General features: G+C 34.8%; 1 protein-coding gene across 2 annotated transcripts in view; it reads right to left on the bottom strand.

The window, feature by feature from the left end:
- The window catches only part of LUZP2 (leucine zipper protein 2), a 498,752-nt gene that overhangs the window by 220,501 nt on the left and 254,336 nt on the right, over positions 1–23,915 (bottom strand). For both annotated transcript variants that reach the window (XM_066251151.1, XM_066251149.1), the window contains exon 4: positions 18,316–18,397. In XM_066251151.1, the coding sequence (XP_066107248.1) occupies positions 18,316–18,397 (82 nt within the window). The remainder of the gene's footprint in view (positions 1–18,315; positions 18,398–23,915) is intronic.

Below are 23,915 nucleotides of genomic sequence, written 5' to 3'. Positions count from 1 at the left end.
AGCAGAGAATATTGCTCACAGCCACTTGCCTGGGGACCTGGGAATGAGGTGAACTGAGAGGGCTAGATTGTCTTCCAAAAAGAAAGTGGGGAGAGACAGATGGTGACAGGCAGAGGAATGCATGGGATGACCTGAGAAGCTGACTCTTCCAGTATGGATGTGGCTATAGCTGGGGGAGGGGTTGAACCCTCAACAAAGCACAAGCCTAAAGTGGTTCCAGGTGACCCACCTCCAGAAAGCTCTCCAGCTCCAATCAGAGCAACAAGACACACCTGAAAACAGGAAGTGGGGAAGAGGGGTAATAACTCAGGTCTCCATAGAGATCTGAGATACACCTCCCCCTACTGAAGCTGTGAAAACACCCTGCACCCAGAGAGAAGCTGGCACAGATCGGGCCTTCATAGTCTCAAGATACACCCACCACATTCCTAGATAAAACTCCAAATAAGCCCTCTGCTGAGATCAGTAAACAAGACGACTACTGAGTTAAGAAAACTGAAAAGAAAACAAACAAATCAAGACTTTAAAGAGGCTACACTAGGTAAGGAGATCACAGCTGAAAGAAGCCTACAAGTCATAGAGAATAATGGGTAGGCAAAGAAGCATAAGTCATATGCTTCAACAAGATAAATCCTCCAATAAAGTCTTGGACAAATTGGAAGTACTCAAATTACTGGATGCAGACTATAAAATAATGATTTTTAGGATGCTGAAAGATCTCAAAGCTACAATGGATGGACTTAAAGAACACTGCAGTAAAAAAATTAAAAGCATCAAAAAGGACATGGAAATCATAAAGAGGAACCAGACAGAAATGACAAACACAATATCAGAAATGAAGACTACACTAGAAGGAATTAAAAGCAGGCTGGATGAAGCAGAGAATTGAATCAGCAACTTAGAGGACAAGATAAGTGAAAGCACAAAAGTGGAGCAGCAAAAAGAAAAGAGACTAAAAAAATCTGAAGAAACTCTAAGACAGCTCTGTGACAACCTAAAGAGAAACAACATATGCATCATAGGGGTTCCTGAAAAAGAAAAGAAAGAACAAGGGTTAGAGACCTTGTTCAATGAAATCATAGCTGAAAACTTCCCTAAATTGATGCAGGAAAAAGTCATACAAGTTCAAGAAGCACAGAGAATTCCATTAAAGAGAATCCCCCCCAAAAAATTACACCAAGACACATCATAATTAAAATACCAAAGCTAAGAGATAAGGAGAAAATATTAAAAGCTGCTAGAGAAAAAAGGCTATCACTTACAAAGGAGCCCCCATAAGAATGACATCCAATTTCTCAACAGAAACACTTGAGGTCATAAGAGAATGGAAGACATATTCAAAGTAATGCAGAACAAGAGCCTGCAACAAGACTTTTTTATCCAGCAAAGTTTTTGTTTAAAATAGAAGGAGAAACTAAAAGATTTCCAGACAAAAAAAAAAAAACAACACACACACACACACAAAAACTCAAAGAATTCATTACAACCAAACCAATGCTGCAAGAAATGTTAAGAGGCCTGTTGTAAACAGAACAAATGGGGAAAAGAATGTAGTAAAAGAGAAATATAGCTTTAAAGAATAAAATGGCAATAAACAACTACATATTAATAATAACATTAAATGTAAATGGATTACATGCTCCAATCAAAAGACATAAGGTAGCTGAATGGATAAAAAACCAGAACCCATACATATGCTATCTACAGGAGACACACCTTAAAACAAAAGATACATATAGACTGAAAGTAAAAGGATGGAAAAAAAATATTTCATGCAAATGGAAATGAAAAAAAAAGCTGGAGTAGCAATACTTATATCAGACAAAATGGACTTTAAAACAAAGACTATAGTAAGGGATAAAGAAAGTCACTACATAATGATAAAGGGAGCAATCCAACAAGAAGAGATAACCATTATAAATATATATGAACCTAATATTGGAGCACCTAAATATATAAAGCAGATTTTGATGGACATAAAGGGCGAGATCAACAGCAATACTATAATAGTAGGGGATTTCAATACCCCACTAACATCAATGGCTAGATCCTCAAGAAAAAAATTATGAAAGGCACAACACAATTAAGTGATACACTAGATCAACTGGATTTAATAGATATCTTCAGAACCTTTCACCCTAAAGCAGCAGAATATACATTCTTTTAAGTGTTCATGGTACATTTTCTAGGATAAACCACATATTAGGGTATAAAATGAGTCTTAATAAATTTAAGAAGATCAAAACCACATCAAGCATCTTCTCTGACCAAAATGGCATGAAACTAGAAATCAACTAAAATAGGAAAACTGAAAAACACTCAAACACTTGCAAACTAAATAGTATGTTATTAAACAATGACTGGGTAAACAATGAGATCAAGGAAGAAATCAAAAATTTTCTTGAAACAAATGAAAATGAGCATAAACAACTCAAACTCTCAGGGACACAGCAAAAACAGTTCTGAGAGAGAAGTTCATAGCATTATAGGCATACCTTATGAAGCTAGAAAAAGATAAAAAAAAACTTAATACTGCAACTAAAAGAACTAAAAAAAAAGAATAGCAAGTAAAGCCTAGAGGAAGTAGAAGGAAGGAAATAATAAAGATCAGAGCAGAAATAAATGACATAGAGACTAAAAAAACAATAGAGAGGATCAATGAAACCAAGAACTGGTTCTTTGAAAAAGTAAACAATATCGATGAACCCTTAGCCAGACTCATCAAGAAAAAAAGAGAAAGAACTCAAATAAATAAAATTAGAAATGAGGGTGGTGAAGTAACAACAGACACAGCAGAAATAAAAAAAGTAAGAAAATACTAAGAAGAACTGTATGCCAAAATATTAGACAACTTACAAAGAAATATTAGACAACTTAGGTGAAATGGACAAATTCCTTAAAAAATATAATCTTTCAAAAATCAATCTGAAAAAAAAATTAGAAAACCTAAATAGACCGATTACAACAAATGAGATTGAAAGAGTTATCAATAAACTCCCAACAAACAAAAGCCCCTGGACCAGATGGCTTCACAGGTGAATTCTACCAAAAATTCAGAGAAGAATTAACTCCTATCCTCAAGCTATTTCAAAAAATTCAAGAGGAGGCAAAACTTCCAAGTCTCCTTTAACGAGGTGAGTATAATTATGATTCCAAAACCAGGCAAAGACAACACAAAGAAAAAAAAAAACTATAGGCCAATATCCCTGATGAATTTAGATGCTAAAATTCTCAACAAAATATTAGTAAACTGGATCCAGCAATACATAAAAAAAAAGTCATACACCACGATCAAGTGGGATTTATTTTGGGGAGGCAAGGCTGGTACAATATTCACAAATCAATCAATGTGATTCATCACATAAACAAAAGGAAGGACAAAAACCACAGGTTAATATCAATAGATGCAGAAAAAGCATTCGATAAAATCCAGCATCCATTTATGATAAAAACTCTCAGCAAAGTGGGAATACATGGAACATATCTCAATATGAAAAAGGCCATCTATGACAGGTACACAGCCTACATCATACTCAATGAACAAAAGTAAAAAGCAATCCCCTTAAGATCAGGAACAAGGCAGGGGTGCTCCCTTTCACCACTCTTATTCAATATAGTTCTGGAAGTCCTAGCCACAACAATCAGACAAGAAGAAGAAATAAAAGGCATTCAAGTTGAAAAAGAAGAAGTAAAACTATCATTATTTGCTGTTGATATGATACTGTACCTAGAAAACCCTAAAGTCACAGTCAAAAATCTACTGGACCTAATAAAGGAACTCAGTAAGGTGGCAGGATATAAAATTAATACTCAGAAACCAAAGGCATTTCTATACATCAACAATGATCTGTCTGAAAGAGAAATTAAGAAAACAATCCCCTTCACTATTTCAACAAAAAAATAAGGTACCTAGGAGTAAATTTAACCAAGGAAGTTAAATTTAGAAATGAGGGTGGTGAAGTAACAACAGACATAGCAGAAATAAAGGAAGTAAGAAAATACTAAGAAGAACTGTATGCCAAAATATTAGACAACTTACAAAGAAATATTAGACAACTTAGGTGAAATGGACAAATTTCTTAAAAAATGTAATCTTTCAAAAATCAATCTGAAAAAAAAATTAGAAGCATATATAGTATTCATGGTTAAGAAGAATAAACATCATTAAAATGTTCATATTACCCAAAGCAATTTATAAATTCAATGCAATTCTTATTAAAATATCAAGGACATACTTCAAAGATATAGAACAAATATTCCAAAAATTCATAAGAAACCAAAAAAGAACAAGAATAGCCTCAGCAATCTTTAAAAAAAATAATAAAGTGGGTGGTATCACACTTCCGGAAATCAAATATACTACAAGGCCATTGTACTCAAAACAGCTTGGTACTAGCATAAGAATAGGCATATAGATAAATGAAACAGAACAGAGAACCCAGAAATGAACCTGCACCTTTACGAATAATTGATATTTGACAGGAGTGGTGATATCATAAAATGGAGTAAAGACAGTCTCGTTAACAAATGTTGTTGGGAAACTTGGTCAGCCACCAACTCACACTATTCACAAAAATAAACTCAAAAATGGATAAAAGACTTAAATGTACGTCACGAAACCATAAGCATCCTAGAGGAAAACATAGGTAATAAGCTCTCCGACATTTCTCGCAGCAATATATGTGCTGATTTATCTCCACGCTCAAGGGAAATAAAGGACAGGATAAACAAATGGGACTATATCAAAATAAAAAGCTTTTGCACAGCTAAAGACAATATGAATAAAATAAAAAGACAAACCACACAATGGGAGAACATATTCGAAAATATGTCTGATAAGGGGTTAATAACCAAAATTTATAAAGAACTTGTAAAACTCAACACCAGGAAGATAAGGAGTCAAATCAAAAAATGGGCAAAGAGATGAATAGACACTTCTCCAAGGAGGACATACAGATGGTCAATAGGCATATGAAAAAATGCTCATCACTGATCATTAGAGAAATGCAAATTAAAACCACAATGAGATATCACCTCACACCAGTCAGAATGGCGCTCATCAACAAAACAACACAGTGCAAGTGCTGGCGAGGATGTAGAGAAAAGGGAACCCTCCTGCACTGCTGATGGGGATGCAGACTGGTGCAGCCACTGTGGAAAACAGTATGGAGATTCCTCAAAAAAATAAATATCAAACTGTCTTTTGACCCAGCCATCCCACTTTTAGGAATATACCTCAACAATAGCACAGTTTGAAAAGGAGAATTGCACCCCCATGTTTATGGCAGCATTGTTTACAAAAGCCAAGAGCTGGAAACAGCCCAAGTGCCTGTCAGTGGACGAGTGGATTAAAAAGCTTTGGTACATATACACAATGGAATACTATGGGGCCATGAAAAAGAATGAAATATTATTTTTTGTGATAATATGGATGGAACTGGAAACTATTATGTTAAGTGAAATAAGCTAGGCAGAGAAAGAAAAATATCATATGACCTCACTCATATGAGGAATCCGACGAACAATATGAACTGAGGAGCAGATTAGAGACGGAATAAAAGGATCCAGAAGGAAAACAAACATAGGGAAAGGGGATGATAGGGTGATAGGATGGGATGAGGGCAGAAAAGCAAATCTTAAAGGGAAGAGCAGAGGGCGTTACAGGGAGGGAAACGGGGGATGTACAAGGGAACATGGGTGACATTAGAATCTATGTGAACACAATAATTAATAAAAAATAAGAAAATGAGAATTGCTGGGGACAAGTGAGACTAGCTGTGTTGATCACTGTTGAGAATGTTATTCACTATACTGTTCTCTTTCTTTTTTGAGTTTGAAATTTTACCATAACACAAGTTTTAAAATAAAATTGTTTAAAGATAAAAAAAAATAAATGAACAAATAAATAAATAAAATAAAGTTTGTTACTTGCATGTCCTAACATGGCACACCTGGAACCACACAATGAAGGCAGAGAAGGGAGAGAGGGGTGGTGTGAAGGTTCTGCTTTCATTGGGATTGAAGGTGAGGGCCTAGGGCTGTGGTTCTCAAAGTGTGTGCCAGGGCACGCTGGTGCACCCTAGAAGATTTCCAGGTATGCCCTATGGTATTCTAGAGAAATATGTACCTGATGGGGAACAAAAACCCAAGAAGGTTTTTGGAGTTTAGATTTTTGGGGACAGAGGTGTGGGTAATTGGCTGTAAGCTGACAGTCTGCCCAATCCCCCACCTTACTTGCCTGATTAGATTGTAAAAGGCTGTTAAGCTGTGGTGCTGGATTGTTTACACTACCCCATGTTCCCTGGAAAGACGGGAGGCAAGATTCTTCTATCCTTTGTTTGGTGTAAAGTTAAGATGATATGTATGGTGGATTTTTTCTGCACTCAACACAATTAAGAGTAAAAGGGAGGAATTCTTCAGTGTATTGATGAGAAAATGAGAGTTTGCCTTTCAAATATATGCCCAAATATTGAAGAAATCGCTAGGACACAACAGGCTCATGTTTCTCATAAACACAAGAATGAAAAAATTTAACATATTTGCCACGGGACCTGCCAAATTTACTAAATCTTACTAAGAATGTATTTTTATATATATATATAAAAAGATAACTTTTTGTCATTTTTTAATTTTTTAACCCCTCTTTTCTATGAATTCTAAAAAGTATAACTCAAAAAATGTAACATGAAAATGTTTTTTAATGTCAGAATAAATTTAATTTTGTCATATTTATTTTGTTTAACTACCATAAAAGCACGCTTGAACTTTATATCTTTTTCTTTAATATTTGACATAACTATTATAACATATTTCTCAGAAATTTGTATATAATGCACCTACAATTATTTATAGGATTTTAAATGCGCCCCTACTTCAAAAAGTTTGAGAACCACTGGCTAGGGTGTCATGGGCTCACTCACTATTGATGAATTTACAACATACTAATAGAAATTTAGAGCATGGAAAGAGAAAGACAAGCAACCCATAGAGTCAGTTACCATTCAGTTATGTAAATCAACCAAAATCTGTGGAAAGCAAAGGAGAGGGTGTGGCCATGGGGGAAGGAGGGGACAGACAGCGGGCTTTTTGTGGCTGGCAGTGTAGTAATTTCAGATAGTCATCTTGGAAAGAAATGGCTCTTTGCAGTGGATGCCTCTGTGATCAAAGCTTAAGACATGCGCTTGCATTACAAAACAGACAAAAACAACTGTCAGTCAACACATTAATGACATCTACACAATCACTTCATGAGCACCAGAAAATTCTGTTGTTTACAGCTTACTCTTTTATTTAAGTCATGAACTATTTAAAACCATCTTGTTTATATTAATATCTTGCTTTTCCACTGTAAATCAACACTTTGATAGTATTTGTTATGTTATCTTTAATTAACAATCATCTTCAATTACAATTACAGTGAAAATGTATTGCAATGTCAAGAATGTAATTGTTTAAATGTTAAAGTAGAGCAGAAAAAATCTTAAGAATATCATACGCAAATATTCAGGACCGACCCTGGCCAGATAGGTTGGTTGGTTGGAGCATCCTCTGGATATGCAGAGGTCGCAGTCCCTGGTCAGGGTACATACAGAAACTGATTGATGTTTCTGTCTCTCTCTTTCTCTCTCTTTAAAAATCAATCAGTAAATTGTAAAAAACATTCAGGACCTAAAAATATACTCAGAATATTAAAAAAAATTAGCATTTTGAAACCATTGGTCTAGAATAGCAGCAGGTTTTAACATCCTTGTTAATATAAGCATTCCTAGCAGATAGTTATGAAACAATTCTCAGAAACAAAAAAAGTATCATTTATTTACTTTGAATTATGATTCAAAGAATATAACAATCTTTTATTCCTAATAAGAGTCAAAACTTGATGTTAATTCTTGCTTTTAGACTAATTATTTCTGAAGGTAAGTTAAGCCATAAAAATTAACAAGAGTAGGAAAATGTCTCCATTGAGTATTAATATTTTTAATTATTCTGGTTACACCTGAGAGCTCATTCTTTCTTGTTATTAGCTATTTGATGAAGAGCACAGATTTGAAAGATTTGTCACTTCATTATTTGCTTGGAGATGAAAACAAATGTTCACATGTTCATAAAAAAATATTTTCAACAGATTAGATCAAGATTTTTCCAGTTTACTCTCAGAAGATTATCTTTTATGCTTTATGATTTAAAAGCAATAACATTGTTAAGTTTCAAGCATTTTACTATGAATGTGTCAAATGATGTGGGGTATTTGCAGTATCACTAGAATAAAATATAAAATCTAATATTTTTATGAAAAAAGACATAATAATTAGATATATAATCAAGGAGAGCACATATCTGTTATATGCTCTTAAATCTAAAATAGCACAATGATATTTACAGAATCAAATGCAAAAGGTTTTTTTCTGAGAGTGTGCAGTTTCAATTATCTTAGTTTTCTTTTCTTATCTAAACTTCAATTATACCACTATAGTCTTCTTTGCAAAAAAATAATTATAGAATTATTTCCAAATATATATATATATTAATTTAATCCATAGTTAACCTACAATCTTGAAATAAGGAGAAAAAGCATAAAGTGAATCTTTATCAAAATTTGAAGTATCATGACTCTCAGTAATATAAAATATGACTTCTCTTACATTCTACCAAATAGACATTAAAATTATATAAATATAATCTATAATATATATATTTATATTTAATATGTAATATTTATATAAATTTGATATGCTGTATATATTATATTATATATCATATCATTTTATATAAATGTATATATTTTATATAACTATATAAAATATTTTTAAAATGTATATGTTATTCTCCTATTTGTTAAGGTTTCTGCCACCTTCTTCTGTAGTTTTAGAATATAATCATTCAATTCAAAACAGAACAAATTCTTTCACAGATATAAGCATTATTTATTTAAGCTGTAGATGTTTGCATTTATTGGTCATGATATATTTTAAAATACTGTTGAATTGGTTTATATAGTTTATTTGTGTCTACGTTCACTAATAAAAATGGCTATTAGCTTATTTGTGTATATCATCATTAATTGATTTAGAATCATAAATGTAGGTACATACAGAATGAAATTACAGTGTTTGTACTTTATTCTGTTTTCCAGAAACATATTTGCCTTTGAATTTGTTAGGAATTAACTGATCTTTAAAAATTAGGTAGAAGTCACCATTAAAACTTTCTGGTCCTGAAAGTATTGGGAATAGAGGTCTTTTAGCCCAATAAATTCCACCCATAGTAGGCTATTTAAATAATGAATTTCTTCTTTAGCATATTATATTTATTTATCTAAGAATTTACATACAAATTTTTAAATTTATCACTAAAAATTGCTTTTTTTATAATGCCATTATTTGAACTTCTATTGTGAAGATAGCTATTTGCTCTTTTTTTATTTCATATATTAAATTTTGATTCTGTCTTCTTATTTTTCTTTTTTGTTTTTTTATTAATATACAATCTTTCTAAAATCTATTTATCAAAATTTTCCCAGAAAATAAATTCATCTGTTTGCTTTTCTATTTTATTGATTTTTTCCCTAGTCTTTATAGATGTTTCTTTTCTTATTACACTGAGTTTGAACAGTAGTATTAAAGAAACATCTTTTAATGTTTTTTTCTATTTCTTGTGCATTATTTTCCTGCTGTGTTTTGTAATTCTTTTTTATCATTACTACTACATACTACTTTATTTTAGCTACTTACACAATCTAGTGTGTTCTTTATTTTGGGTATTGGGTATTCTTATATTTAATATTTCCAACTAGCATATTTTTATGGCTTCATGTTTTTCTTTGTATTATTAATTCTCCCCTTATCTCCTTGGATGTATTTAATATGTTTAGATTAAAATTTTATTACATCTATTTCAAAAATTCTGCTTCAGAGTACACATATGGTCCAATGCACACCTCTTTCCTTTTAGTAGCTCTATATTTCAGATCTCAGATATTATGTTATGCGAGCTTCTTAGCTTATTTTCTCTTAGGGTTATTAACTACTCTGAGTGGTAATGTGAAGCAGGGATTTTTAACCTCCAGTTGGTGGACTGATCCACCAATAATTTCATGCTGGTCCTCAAAAGTATTAAGCACCCTGATGTTAAATGGAGATTATACCACCAAAGATCTTAGTCAAATTCACTTATGTTCAGGATGATTTCCACCTTAGTAGTCCCTGAAATAATTTTATTTTCACAGTTCCCAAGTGTAAAAAGGTTGAAAACCACAGGTATATAGAAAAAGAAAGAGGTGGGGGGAAGAAAGGCAGCTGTCCTGGTGTGTAAAGCAAAAACCCAGGGCAGAGAACTTAGAACCACAGAATTCTGCTGAGGGTTCCAAGGTGTGTGGAAGTGTTAAGTAAAGACTACAACATTCTGACACCTTCAGCTCTTCACTTCAGCAGAGTTGTAGGCTGCGCTGATGTTACAATAATGACATAGAGACCTGAGTTGTTGCTACTGATTCCAGGATAAAGGAGAGAGAGGTGATACTTCAAAAGATTAGAAACAATGGGCCCTCAGCCTACCCTCTCCTGTATCCTGCAGCTGCCCTCTGCCCACCAGCAGCAACCACTCCTCCACAGCCCGCATTCACTCATTCCTGTGAGACATCTAGCTTCCCAGGAGATACTCATGACTTTGTTTGTTTTCTGTATTTGTTCCTGTCTATTCTTTGGTCCATATTTTCCTCCAACTTCTGTAATTTCTTTAGTGTTGATTTTCAAGGAAGAAGTTAGCAATGTCATCAGTATGTCATCAGGATAGCAATTCAAGAATTATGTATTGAATAAGTGCATCTGATTATGTGAATAAAAAAAAAGAGATGGTTTATTCTAAGATTCCTAGTTCTTACTAAAAGGCTAATAACACTAGGGATCAATCTTTCTTCATTTTATGTTGCATGAAGTTTTAGAACTGATTCTATATATTTCTGCATCACTGATTCTAAATATGAAATCTGTTTTTCAGTGCATGCTCTAGTTTTTATGCAATTTTAATTTTTTGTTATAGTTAATGGCATGCATTGGTTTTTAAGTTGGAGTAAAAGGGTAACAACACTTGGGTTGAACATAACCATAAGGCAATTAATGTTTTACAAACATCGCTTTTTCATAATTGTAGTTGTTTTTAAATGTAAAAATTTTTATCTGATAAAAGCACCCTCTTATTTTGTTTTAAGATTGAATCATGGCTTCTTCGAGTAAGGTATAAAGAATAGTCCTTACACCTTCTGTTATATATGTGGCTGTTACACACTTCAATGTCAAAGGCTTAATATTTCATCTTTTGTGACACATGCATATATTGCCTATTTTCAAGTTCCCCTTGGCGATCAAGACAAGAATTGGGCTCCTCATATTGTGTGTAATAATTGTGAGGAAATGCTTTGTGCCTGGACAAAAGGAAAACACAAAGGAATGTCTTTTGGTATTCCCATGGTTTGGCATGAACCTAAGGACCGCAGCAGTGACTGTTATTTCTGTCTGATCCATACAAAGGGCATCAGCAAGAAAAAATAGCATATGATCGCATATCCTACTATTCCTTCAGCAATACGACCTATCCCACACTCTGAGACACTCATGGTTCCATTTTTCAATGGTTTTATTTCTTCAAAGGACAAAGAAAGTGAACATGGTGATCAAGTGTATTTTGAAAAGATGCATGAGGAAATGGTTATAGAATCTGAAGGGTCTTCTTCTGATGCCAAGCAGTCATTAACCCTTCAGCAGTTTAGCCAACCTAAATTGAATGACATAAAAATTGTCCTCAACTTTCTGAAGTATGAGGCGCATAACTGAATTATTTGTCTGGATCTTAAAATGGTAAATTTCCTGCTAGGACAACAGAGAGGTTTCACAAAGTATCCTTGCTTTCTGTGTTTGTGGGACAGCCAAACTCAGGAGAAACACTGGACACAGAAGGAGTGGCTGAAACGTGAAGCTCTGGAAGTAAGGATGCAAAATATTGTGAATGAACCTGTAGTTAATTGAGGCACTATCATTTTCCCCCCACTTCATATCAAACTTAGCTTAATGAAGCAGTTTGTTCAGGCTTTGAATAGAGAAATTAAATGCTTTCAACTTATTATTTTCCTGCTTTGTCTTTTGAGAAGATAAAAACAGGTGTATTTGATGGACCTTAAATTTGCATCCTCATACGTGACGAAGAATTTGCCAGGAAGATGAATAAGGAGGAGAAAGCAGCATGGCAGTCTTTTGTGGCAGTTACAAAAAACTTCCTTGGCAACAAAAAAGCAGAAAATTATGAACTTCTGGTTCAAAGAATGCTGTTGGCTTTCCGCGACATTGAATATAACATGAGCATTAAGATTCACTTCCTAAACAGTCACCTTGATAAGTTTCCCAAAAATCTTGGAGCTGTTAGTGGTGAGTAGATGACTGCTGGAGCATCAAATGAGATTGTCCTCAAGAAGTACACAAACACAAGAGCTATAAATGCAAATTTTTGCCTGAATAGAATTTAAATGTTTTATGCAAATTTTGTGATTAAAACAAGTGTTTTAGTATGTTCTATTTTGAAATCGTAGATAAATTCTGATACAATCATATCTTTTAGTGTATTTACTGCATTGTATAAATTATTATATTTTCACAGAGATGATTCCCAAGAAGATATTCTACTTCATTATGTTAAACTAAATGTTAAAAATTTTACAATAAGAAGAAAACCTAAAATCTTGAATTTCAAAAAAAACCTGTAGCTTACAGAGAAAAACTAATGTCAGATTTGGGATCAAAACAATTGAGTTAGGTAAGAACATGTGTTTTTGTGGATGCAACAAAAATTCTGTTCCCCAGTGTAATCATTTGTCAAATAGCTATATAAGCAATAAGCTTCTGATAGAATTGTATCAAAACTGGCCATGTTCTATACATTTTTAATAAAAAATGTTGAAAGTGAAGATCACCATTAAAAAAATAGATTAGAGTAGAAATTATAAAAGCATATGCTATCATACAGAAAGGTACATGTCGTTTACTTAACTTTTTCATGATAGCTATAAACAGGAATTTACTTATATGTGTATATGTGCATATATATTGAATGTGATTAAAAACACAATCATATTTATAATGAACTGTTCTAGTAGGTGTGGGAAACAGAGAAGAGAAATTTGAGGGATATTTTTAGTTTTTAGTCATAAAAAATTACAAAACAATTGAATATATAATTTATTCAAGGAGTTTTCCAGAAGAGTGACTCCAAAGTGAATGTGTTTGATATTTTTGCTTTTGTGTTTGTTTACTGAATAGATTATTGTAAGCTATCAACATGCAAAATATTTGGAGAACATTGCCAATGATGATTGCATTCTTGTTTATGAAAACATCAGTTTGTGTGTGCATGTGTATGTTACAAAGATAGACTACTATCAAAAATATCTTGCTTTTAACAGATTTACAAACTATATCCATTTTTTCTTTTCTTCTCCTATAGAAATCCATAAAGAGGCAATTATAACACAATGATATGGTAATAACAAGTATGCATAAGTTATTGTAATAACATATAGGAGGGTCCCACATGGAAGGGCACTAAGTCTATGAAAGTCAGAATGGGATCCCAAGAGATGAGTTCTCTGTTCTGTGAAGTGTTTCAGAAATTCTTTGTCTGAATTTAGGTGAAAGAGTGTGCATTTATCTGTGTAAGAAAGGGAGACCAGTCTATTTTCTATGTCTGATGTTCATTTCCCTAGGGTATAAGTACAAGTCTCCAGTATTCTTATCATAGATAATGTAAAGTTTTTATCAGCCCCTGTCCCAGAATGTCACAAGTGGATAATTCTCTTACCAGGACTGTAACCCCATAAAAAAGAGGCTCCCATTGGAGAAACAAGCCTTCTGACTTTAAAATTGTCTGAAACTTACTCTCTTCTGTTCATTCTCCATCATCTAATCTCCTTTTATACATTCTGGCAAAGACCAAAGACCAAGATAGTAACTTCTCATTTACACATTGGGACAGCTCCAGTAAAACTTCTCTTGAAATTCATTTAAAAATTTTGCTTCTACTGTGAACTGTCACTATAGTAATGCATACATTTTCTGACTTTGTCATCAGATGGTGACATGGGTATAGACATTTCTTAACTTTAAAAAAGTAGTAAGGTATACCTTTGGTTATACCAACATTTGTATTTTTAATTGAAGGTTTTCATATCATATGCCAATTTTTTTATATTTTAATTTTATAAAGTAATAATGAATAAAAAATCTTGCACTGAAATATATACTGTTTTTCTCTTCCTTATCTCTCTGTGTGTCTATCTCTGTCTTTTCATATACACACAGACACATACACTCACATACATCATTGCACCTGTATATATATATATATACTTGTATAAACCTGCATAAAACAAGACTTATATAGGTATGGTATATAAAAACAAAATTGAAAACAATAGTAAATAAAAGAAAAAATCAGTCTGTAGTTAAGAAAATGCAAGCCAATGGTAAAATGTTACCTCAATTATCTAGTTCTTATTAGTAAAAATAAAGCCATATTTAACTTTGATCACTAGTAGGTAAAATGTCTAATATCCATAAAAAAGTGTTTCTAATTTTCTGAAAACTCTAGGGCAATCTCAAACAATTCAAAGGCAGTTTTTAAGAACTGATACTGGCAATGTGCCTAAAAAATTATTTTATAAAGCAATATAAGCAAAGATGAATCTTTGTTTTTTTGGGTATTCATTCTTCTCTCATTCCTGATATTTCTTCCTATGATATTAATAAATAACAAAAGGTTTAAATGACTATAAAGATGAAATGGTAATTGTAATGATTACGATGATAAAAGCTCATTGTGATTACTGTCCTTTATAGTAAGAAACATGTATTTGGTTTCTCCATAGTTCCTGGTTCACAACTTCTAAGAACCTTAGAAAACCTTAAGTGCTTTTGAACTGCATTTGAGGATGGGAGGTGCTTGCCAAGAGAAACAACCATGTGATTAAAGGATTAAAACTTTAATGACCGTCTCCTGACCTCTGGAGAAGAGAGGCAGTCTGGAGGTTGAACAAACTGTTGGCAGCCAATAATTTAACCAATTATGCTTAAGTAATGAAGTCTCTATAATAACCCAAAAGACAGGGTTCAGAGAGCTCCTGGATTGGCGAACACAGGAAGATATGGGGAGAATGTTACACTCAGAATGCGTGGGTGCTCCATGCCCTTCCCCCATGCCTGGCCCTATGTGTCTCTTCCAGCTTACTGTTTCTGAGTTATATCCTTTTATAATAAACCAGTAACCTAGTAAGTAAAATGTTTGAGTTCTGTGAACCACTCTAGAAAATTAATCAAAGAAGGAGTTCTTTAGAACCTCCAATCTATAACTTGTAGGTCAGAAGCACAGGGAACAAATTGGAATTGTGAGTGGCGGGTGTCTGAAGTGCAAGGTAGAAAACAGTCTTGCAAGGTTTTGATAAAGAGGTTGCTTATAATTGATTAAACACTGTTCAGCACTTGCCTGCATCAGCTCATATAATCACCAAATAAATTGTTAGATAAGTAGCACAATAAAAGAGCCTGAGATCTAAAACAACTTTCTTATATTTGCTCAGCTAAGAAGTGGTGCAGATGAAACAGAAAAAAATAAAAAAGGAGAAAGCAAAGGGGAATGATATTAATGTTTACTCTCTATTATATGCCAGATATGATTTTATGGAAATCATGTATGTTATTTTAATTTGAATCATCACCAAAATCTACAAATAAGGAGACTTGTAGAAGGTAAAGAGCTTGTTAAAAATCACACAGCTAGAAGATGATCCACTAGGAATTTAAATCCAGAGTAATCATTTTCTGGAGCACATGCTAGGTTGTGAATACCCTGAGGACGTTTCTAGTGTAGTAGAGAACTTCAGGGTGGGAGAGGGAAACCCTCCCTCAGGATACAAGGTTGGTCATACGAAAGGCATTACAAGTCCGCTGAGATGAGGGCATGGGTTACTGGGCCAGTCCTGCCTCCTTCCTCTTTCCAACTAAGCATCTGTTGTCCATGACATTTCCCATGTTCTAACTTTGGCCATGCTCTTTCAAAAGTTATAGCTGTCTTCTTTTGGATGATAGGCACAGTTTGCATAACATATTGGAATAAGCATGGCTCATGCCTTGGCACTGTGTAAATACAAGCAAGAAACTTACTTATTCTGAGTTACTGTCAGAAAAAAAAATGTGTGTAGTTTTATTGTGAGGATCTGAGACAACTGTACGTGTGAGCACTTCTTTTCTTCTCCAAATGCTATCACTTGCAACCAGGCTATGATGAAATCCAGAATAAGTGATAGGTCAAGTCAGAAATAGGACTGAAATGTGGGCAACCTTATGGATGAGGGCAGTGTTGAGAGAAGAGATCAATATGCTGTTGCTGAAAGTTTGTTCTTTTATGTAACATCTAATGTCTGGAATGCCAGGCACTAGGATACATTGCAGGTGAGCAGGGCGTGTTGCCATGCATGGCATAGCAGAGAAGAGTCAACAGGCTTGTCCTTATAAGTGGGCAGAACAGGTAACAGTGAATCCACTAGTAAGAACAATTTTGTATTGAGGAAAGTCAACAGTCATTATTAGCTAGATTGTCATCAGGAAGCAAGTGTACCAGATGATGGGCAAGGCTGAGTTTCAGAAGCAAAACTTCACACTCTAATCCATGTTATTCAAGGAAGCTTTGCAAATGAAAGGCAGGCTGACAGTTATTAGAGGGGCTGGGATCCCAGGTAACCAATTTGGATGGAGACTCTGTATTATGCATGTTTGTATCTTCTGTAAACTTGATGCTTTAGAGTCTACCCTACACATATATGCAGGCATGTCTTGTTATGGACAACCCAATAATGTCTGAGTCACTCTCAAATATTTTTTAACCTTCTCCTCCTTGCATTGATTCTCTTTCCCCAACCTCCCCAAAAGTGTCTTTCTTCTGATGTTATGCTTTTCAAATGCAGATTTACTAATTCAGAGCCTACAACCCCAACCACAACTGTATTAGGTTCTCACATTCCAGGCCACCAGCCTTAATCAGCTCAGGGTGGTTTCTAGCCCCACAGCCCAATGAAATCATTTAAACTAGTCATTCCTAAGACTGCTTACCATGCCTCCCCCATTAATTTCCACAGAAACCACAGTTAAACTTATCCCTCAGTTCCCCTGCCTTCTTCTGCCTTGTGACCCACACAATTCTTTCTTGTGGTCCCTGTCATGGGGCATGCTGCCTCTCTTGGTAGTTGTTTTCTGTTGGTCTTACAATACCTCAAATTTTCTATCAATGTATTATATTTAAAACAGGTACAGGTTCTGGACACAAATGACAGTTCCAGTTCCCATAAATGTTGTGTAAGGTGTCTGAGTAAGGAAGAAAACTAGTTTTTAGCACTGCACTCAGGAGCAGCATCCCTCCAGCCTATGGTGCATATGAGTTATAAGAACTAAAATGGGGGAGAAGGCATCAAGAGAACATCATCTGAAAGAGAACATCTGGAGAGATATTTGATTCTTAAACTTTGGGTTGTATCAGAATTACCTGTGGAGTTGACTGAATAAGCAGCTTGCATGTCATCACTTGATAGATTTTTATTCAGCAGATGTGGTGTGTGGCTTAGGGACCAGTACAGCTTAACATAGTTCAATGTCAATTACACCCCACAATTCAAAAACAATTGCATTGATGTGGGACCACATCACTCTCGTTCCACTTTTGCCCACAATTTTTAATCTATAAATGACAGTTGAAAATCAGAAGTCCCCTAAGGATCACATACAACAAAAATATTTTTTTGGAATGAATGCTGATCAAGTGTTTTTATAATATTGTTGACTACATTTTCTTTATTGTGTATTCATTTTTATTTTTTACACTTGTATTTGTTCCACAGTGATTTTTTTTTACCTTTTTATTGAAGGTATTGAGGTGATGAAATGGGTTAACAAAATTGCACAGGTTTCAGGTGCAGAATTCTGCAACACATCATCTGTACACTGTATTGTGTGTTCACCACCCCAAGTCAAGTCTCCATCCATCACCCTTTATCCTCCCTTTACCCTTCTTCACCTGCTCCCATCATCCTCCCCCTAGCAATCGTCACACTCTTGCCTGTGTCCATAATTTTTTTCTCCTTTTTCTATTTTGATCAATTTCTCCACCCCTGACAGCTGTTAGCCTGCTCTCTATGAATCTGTCTCTATTTTGTTAGTTTTTTTGAAAAAGAAAAATTAGCAATTACCTAGCTCCAAATCAAAGGACACAAAAAAGAAAGACACTTACGGTAGCCTGTTGTTTTTCCGCTTTCTCAGACGTCTCTTTAAGTTGATTTTGCAGGGCCTCCTGGAGAGACTTCATTTGTTCTCTAGTTTAGTAGGAAACAGAGCAAAAGAGAGGTGTAATGCAATTATTACATCCTGTATCCGTTATGAAAGGAGGCTCTTCTTGGTATGGATATTTAGGGAACAGATGACCAGAACTGAATAGAGACACAGTTAAGCATAGAGAGTGTATCTCAAGATTCTGGTAATAAAGGGTTTTTTCACTCACACAAGTATTAAAAGAAAGCTATATTTCAAGGAAATTGCCTTTCTGTTGCATCTTATAAGAATCCCACACTGTGAATCATCTGTGAGCTGCATAATACATTAAATTAAATCAATATAATAATTAGTATTGAAATCTAATTTTAGTGACAGCATGCCAGGTAGGAAAATTTTACCATAGATTGCTGATAGGATAGAATTACTGTTTCTTTCGAATGCTCCTAATTGATTAACCCTAAAGCATTGTGATTTAGACAGCCTTTATAATGCTTGAGACTTTTTATAAAAACAGCAAGAAAGGAGACATTTCTAACTTGAGGGCTGCTTCATTTACTGGGGATAATAAAAGAAATACTTGTCTGCATATGTGTAATTATTGTTTTTCCAACTTACAAATATATATGGACCCAGTCCACTTGTTAAAAGTATAAAATTTTTCATAAATATGCATTTTCTCAATGGTTTAGAATTTAATCATTTATGGCAAATTGTACTATCTTTTTAAATTTCTTTTTCAATTACATTTTACATTCAATATTATTTTATATTAGTTTCAGAGGTACAGCATAGTGGTAGAAAAAGTGAAGATATTAAGAAGTATAAATTGGTAGTTAGAAAATATTCATAGGGATGTTAAACAGCATAAGGAATGTAGTCAATAATACTGTTATAACTATGTATGGTGTCAGGTGGGTACTGGAAATGTCAGGAAGAACACTTTGAAAGTTATGATTGTCATGCTCTCTCTCTCTCTCTTTAGTGAGAGGGGTGTACAGACAGGAAGAGATAGAAAGGAAGGGAGAGATAAAAAGCATCAAGTCATAGTTGTGGTATTTTAGTTGTTCATTGATTGTTTTCTCAAATGTGTCTTGACTGGGGGAGGAGGGCTCCAGCCAAACCAGTGACCCCTTGTTCAAGCCAGTGATCTTGAGCTTCAAGCCAGCTATAATGGGGTCATATCTATGATTTCATACTCAAGCCAGTAACCCTACACTCAAGCTGGTAAGCCTATGCTCAAACTAGATGAGCTTGCTCTCAAGCTGGTGACCTCAGGGTTTTGAACCTGACTACTCTGCATCCCAGGCTGATGCTCTAAACTACTGCATTACTGCATGGTCAGGTGTCATACTATTTTTCTATGACTTAATTTTATCATCTAAACTATCATTTCAAAAAGTTCATGTAAAGATTAGTGTGTCAGTGAGTGTGTGTGCATTAATGTTGGCATGAGGAATAAACTTTAAGTAACAGCAACAACTAAGCAGAAACCTTTTCAGTTGTATCAGCAACCAAGCTAATTTAAAATTCCCAATCTAGTGCCAAAAGATTACATTGGGAACATTGGTGTGTAACCATAATATAGACACTAAGGGATAGGAGAGTACCCGCTGAAGGCTATTTTTAAAATCTATAATATGGGTAAAATATTTGAACTTCCTCATAGGTTTGTAGTGAGACTTAGAAGACAGAATGCAAGCAAAATTCGTACCATAATGGCTGAAAAATAATCACTTAATAAATTTGAGATTATTGTCACAATCACTGGCACACCTCTGGGGCCTTACGTTCATTCTTGGACCACCTCATCCTGTACAACCATGAGCTGTTCTTTCATCCAATGAGATTTAATAATGCCCCCAGAATTCTTACTCTAGAAAAGTAAGAATTGGGTCCCAATTTCAATTTCAGAGAGAGAGAGAGAGAGGAAGTATCTATATCCTATCCCTGACACTCAAATATTCAACAAGCACTGAATAAAAATAATCAAATATTTTATTCCCAACTGATAAAAAGAATATAGCAAAATGTCATACAATTATCATTTAATATTATATTTTTATTTAAATATTTTAGATTTTAAATTTTTAGTTTTTAAATGCTATATCTATATTTTAATTAAATTATAAAATATATACTTTATAAAAATAATCACATGTATATATTCAAAATTGATATCTGATATCTATAAGCACTGTAAGAAGAAAGAAAAAGAAATAAACTATAAAAGGTCTTAACAAGATTGGAAAAGTTAGAGAATTTGGCACATTTTCATGGCAAGGAAAGCTATCAGACAGAGAATGTTAAAGTACGTATTTTGAATCTTCTGAATCCATCTTCTTTTCTGCCTTCCAAGCTTATTTGCGCACATTCTCACTGCTCTGATGCTTTAGCTGTCCCCATAGTTAAGCCACACAGACTTACTAATTTATACTCAAGAGAGATAATTCCTGACTTGCTCATGGAATTTCTCGGTTTCGAGGATTTTAATGGGGAGCTGTTTCATATATCTTCCATCCTAAATTATAAACATAAACACACACACACACACTCACTCTACAAGAAGGCATCTTTTTTCAAGTGGTTACCAGCTTGTATTAAACAACCTCACAGATGGGGAACTTGCCACTACACCAGGCATCCTTTTCATTTTCAGAAAATTGTTACATCATTTAGTACACAGAGTCCAAACTGCTTTCTAGGAATCTTTATCCACCAACCACCAGAGAGAATAAAAGGTTTTCTGTTACCATTTTCTCAACACAGTCTTTCAGAATTTTTAGGGTACTCCCCTCTGTGTCAGAGTGTCTAGTATATGGTTACACACACTCACAAATGGATTGAATGTTGAACTGGGACACAGAGGACCCAGGTTGCCAGATTGAGGGTGAGGTAGCTGTTTTGACTGTGGTCATTTCCCTGAGCCCAAAGATTGCTGGTTTGAACCCAAGGTCACTGATTTGAGCAAGAGGTCACTCGCTTTGCTGTAGCCCCTGGTCAAGGCACATATGAGAAATCAATGAGCAACTAAGGTGTCGCAACAAAGAATTGATGCTTCTCATCTCTCTCCCTGTCTGTCTGTCCCTATTCTGTCCCTCTCTCTGTCTCTGTCACCACACACACACACACACACACACACACACACACACACACACACACACAAAAGCTCTCTGCTTTCTATCAACCTGGAGAGTTTTCCATGAATGTTATCCAGGCTGGCTAAATATTCCTGAAAATGTAACTCTGAAGAGTTAAACCAACTCTCTCTCTCCCTCCATCACACACACATATAAAAATATACAAACATACACATGCATGTGCACGTGCCTGCACATGCACACAGACACACTCTTTTCTCTGTCTCTCTTCTACTCTTTGCTCTCTCCACATATATGGCCACGCCATATTCTCTGAGTTTAGTCTAGTTTCATTAGTCTAGTTTCAGCTGCACAGAGATACTGGTTACTTGCCTCTTGGTTCTAATTCGAAAAGGCAAATTCTAATTTAGTTTTGTTTTGGTGGCCACCTCTGAACCAGTTAAGTGTGCCAATGATGTCAGAGTCACAGAAAAAAGCATGACTTCTAAGGACTACTTTCTCAGGTGAAGTCCAGATGGCAAGATTCTCTAGAAGACCAGGACTATAGCCAATGACTTCTACAACATATTATATGTTTTTCAGACTCAAACAATATTTCTAAATTTGCAACCAGTTAATATATTTTATATTCTAAGATCATATTTTTCTCTTTTATTAATATCTCTAATTTTGGAATGAGACACAGCCATTCTCACATTCAAATAACTATGATTGTTATATATTTCTAAGTTAATAGCAAAAATTAATATGTAAGTTATATCCTTTTGAGATATTACTTATTATAGGAATTTATTGAAATTTCTATTCTAATTTTGTGTACATTATACGATTTATGCATTTTGAATGAGTTTTCTAATTTGGGGTATAACTTGGAAATTACAATACCAAAATATCTGTTTCATTAAATCCTTTTATTGAAAGATGTGGTCTATTACCTGATAGTTTGTAAACTGTACCAAATATGTAAATGCTGATTAAGAAATTCTTTTTTTTTAAGATGTTATTAATTCATTTTAAAATGGAGAGAGAAAGAGAGAAGGGGGGAAGAGCAGGAAGCATCAACTCCCATATGTCCCTTGACTAGGCAAGCCCAGGGTTCGAACCAGCGACCTCAGCATTCCAGGTCAATGCTTTATCCACTGCACCACCAGAGGTCAGGCACTGATTAAGAAATTCTCAGTAAACCTAACAACATTTTTTACTGGTTTGCCTGAGTACTTTGTGTGTCATGTAGAAACAGCCGAAGGCAATTTATGACAATATCAGTAAACCAAAGGAATAGGCTTTTTCTTGTCACCATTAAGCATAAACCTGTCTCCTCATCTGTGTCTCCTCTGCAATGAAGAAAGACAGACTTTCTTGCTCCTTCCCTCCATGCTTCTCACTGTTAAGATCTTGTCTCATTTTTAAGCCATCATTCTTCATCTGGTTTATGTCTCTTTCTTCTTAACCTGAACAATGCAGAATAATCCCCCTAAAATACATTTCAATTTGTAATCATTCTTTCATGGAGCTACCTAAAATGGGTTTCTTTTGAATTTTAAAAGTTTTTGTCCCAGGCTGTGTATACAGCTTTAATTTCTGAGCTTCCCTGACTCACTGTCTTCCTTGATCACACAACCCTCTCAGTGGTGCTGCACATGCACTGTGCAAAGGGCACTTCTGTTTCCACATTTTTTATTTTCATCTCCCACCATGGAATGCTATATAAAAAGCAACATTTTCAGTGTCTCTTCATCTCTCTTGACTAATTATTTCTATTTAAAATGCTGTTTATAGCCCTGGCCAGTTGGCTCAGTGGTAGAGCGTCGGCCTGGCGTGCAGAAGTCCCGGGTTCGATTACTGGCCAGGGCACACAGGAGATGTGCCCATCTGCTTCTCCACCCCTCCCCCTCTCCTTCCTCTCTGTCTCTCTCTTCCCCTCCCGCAGCCACAGCCGAGGCTCCACTGGAGCAAAGATGGCCCGGACGCTGGGGATGGCTCCTCCGCCTCTGCCCCAGGCGCTAGAGTGGCTCTGGTTGCAACAGAGCGACGCCCCGGAGGGGCAGAGCATCGCCCCCTGGTTGGCAGAGAGTCGCCCCCTGGTGGGTGTGCCGGGTGGATCCCGGTCGGGCGCATGCGGGAGTCTGTCTGTCTCTCCCCGTTTCCGGCTTCAGAAAAATACAGGAAAAATAAAATAAAATAAAATGCTGTTTATGATTTTCCAACACTAACTCAATGAGCCACAAATCATTGTGATAATACTGAGTAAAAATGCTTTAAGAGGTGGCTAACTTCAAACCAATAAAATCATTTAAAACGTTATACTTTTAGAAATATGCTGAGACCAATGGTTTTACAAGCTCTTTTTAATACTGGATTTGAAAAGAATTTAATGTTCAATAAATAATAATCTAATAACCCCATGTTAATAAAAATGGTCAATATAAGATTAAAGCTTTGATATTTTTTAACATATCAT

Source organism: Saccopteryx bilineata, chromosome 1 (assembly GCF_036850765.1).
Source record: "Saccopteryx bilineata isolate mSacBil1 chromosome 1, mSacBil1_pri_phased_curated, whole genome shotgun sequence".
In the NCBI taxonomy this organism is placed as follows: domain Eukaryota; kingdom Metazoa; phylum Chordata; class Mammalia; order Chiroptera; family Emballonuridae; genus Saccopteryx; species Saccopteryx bilineata.
The sequence above is the reverse complement of the archived record's forward strand: the minus strand, read 5'-3'. Positions and strand labels throughout refer to the sequence as shown.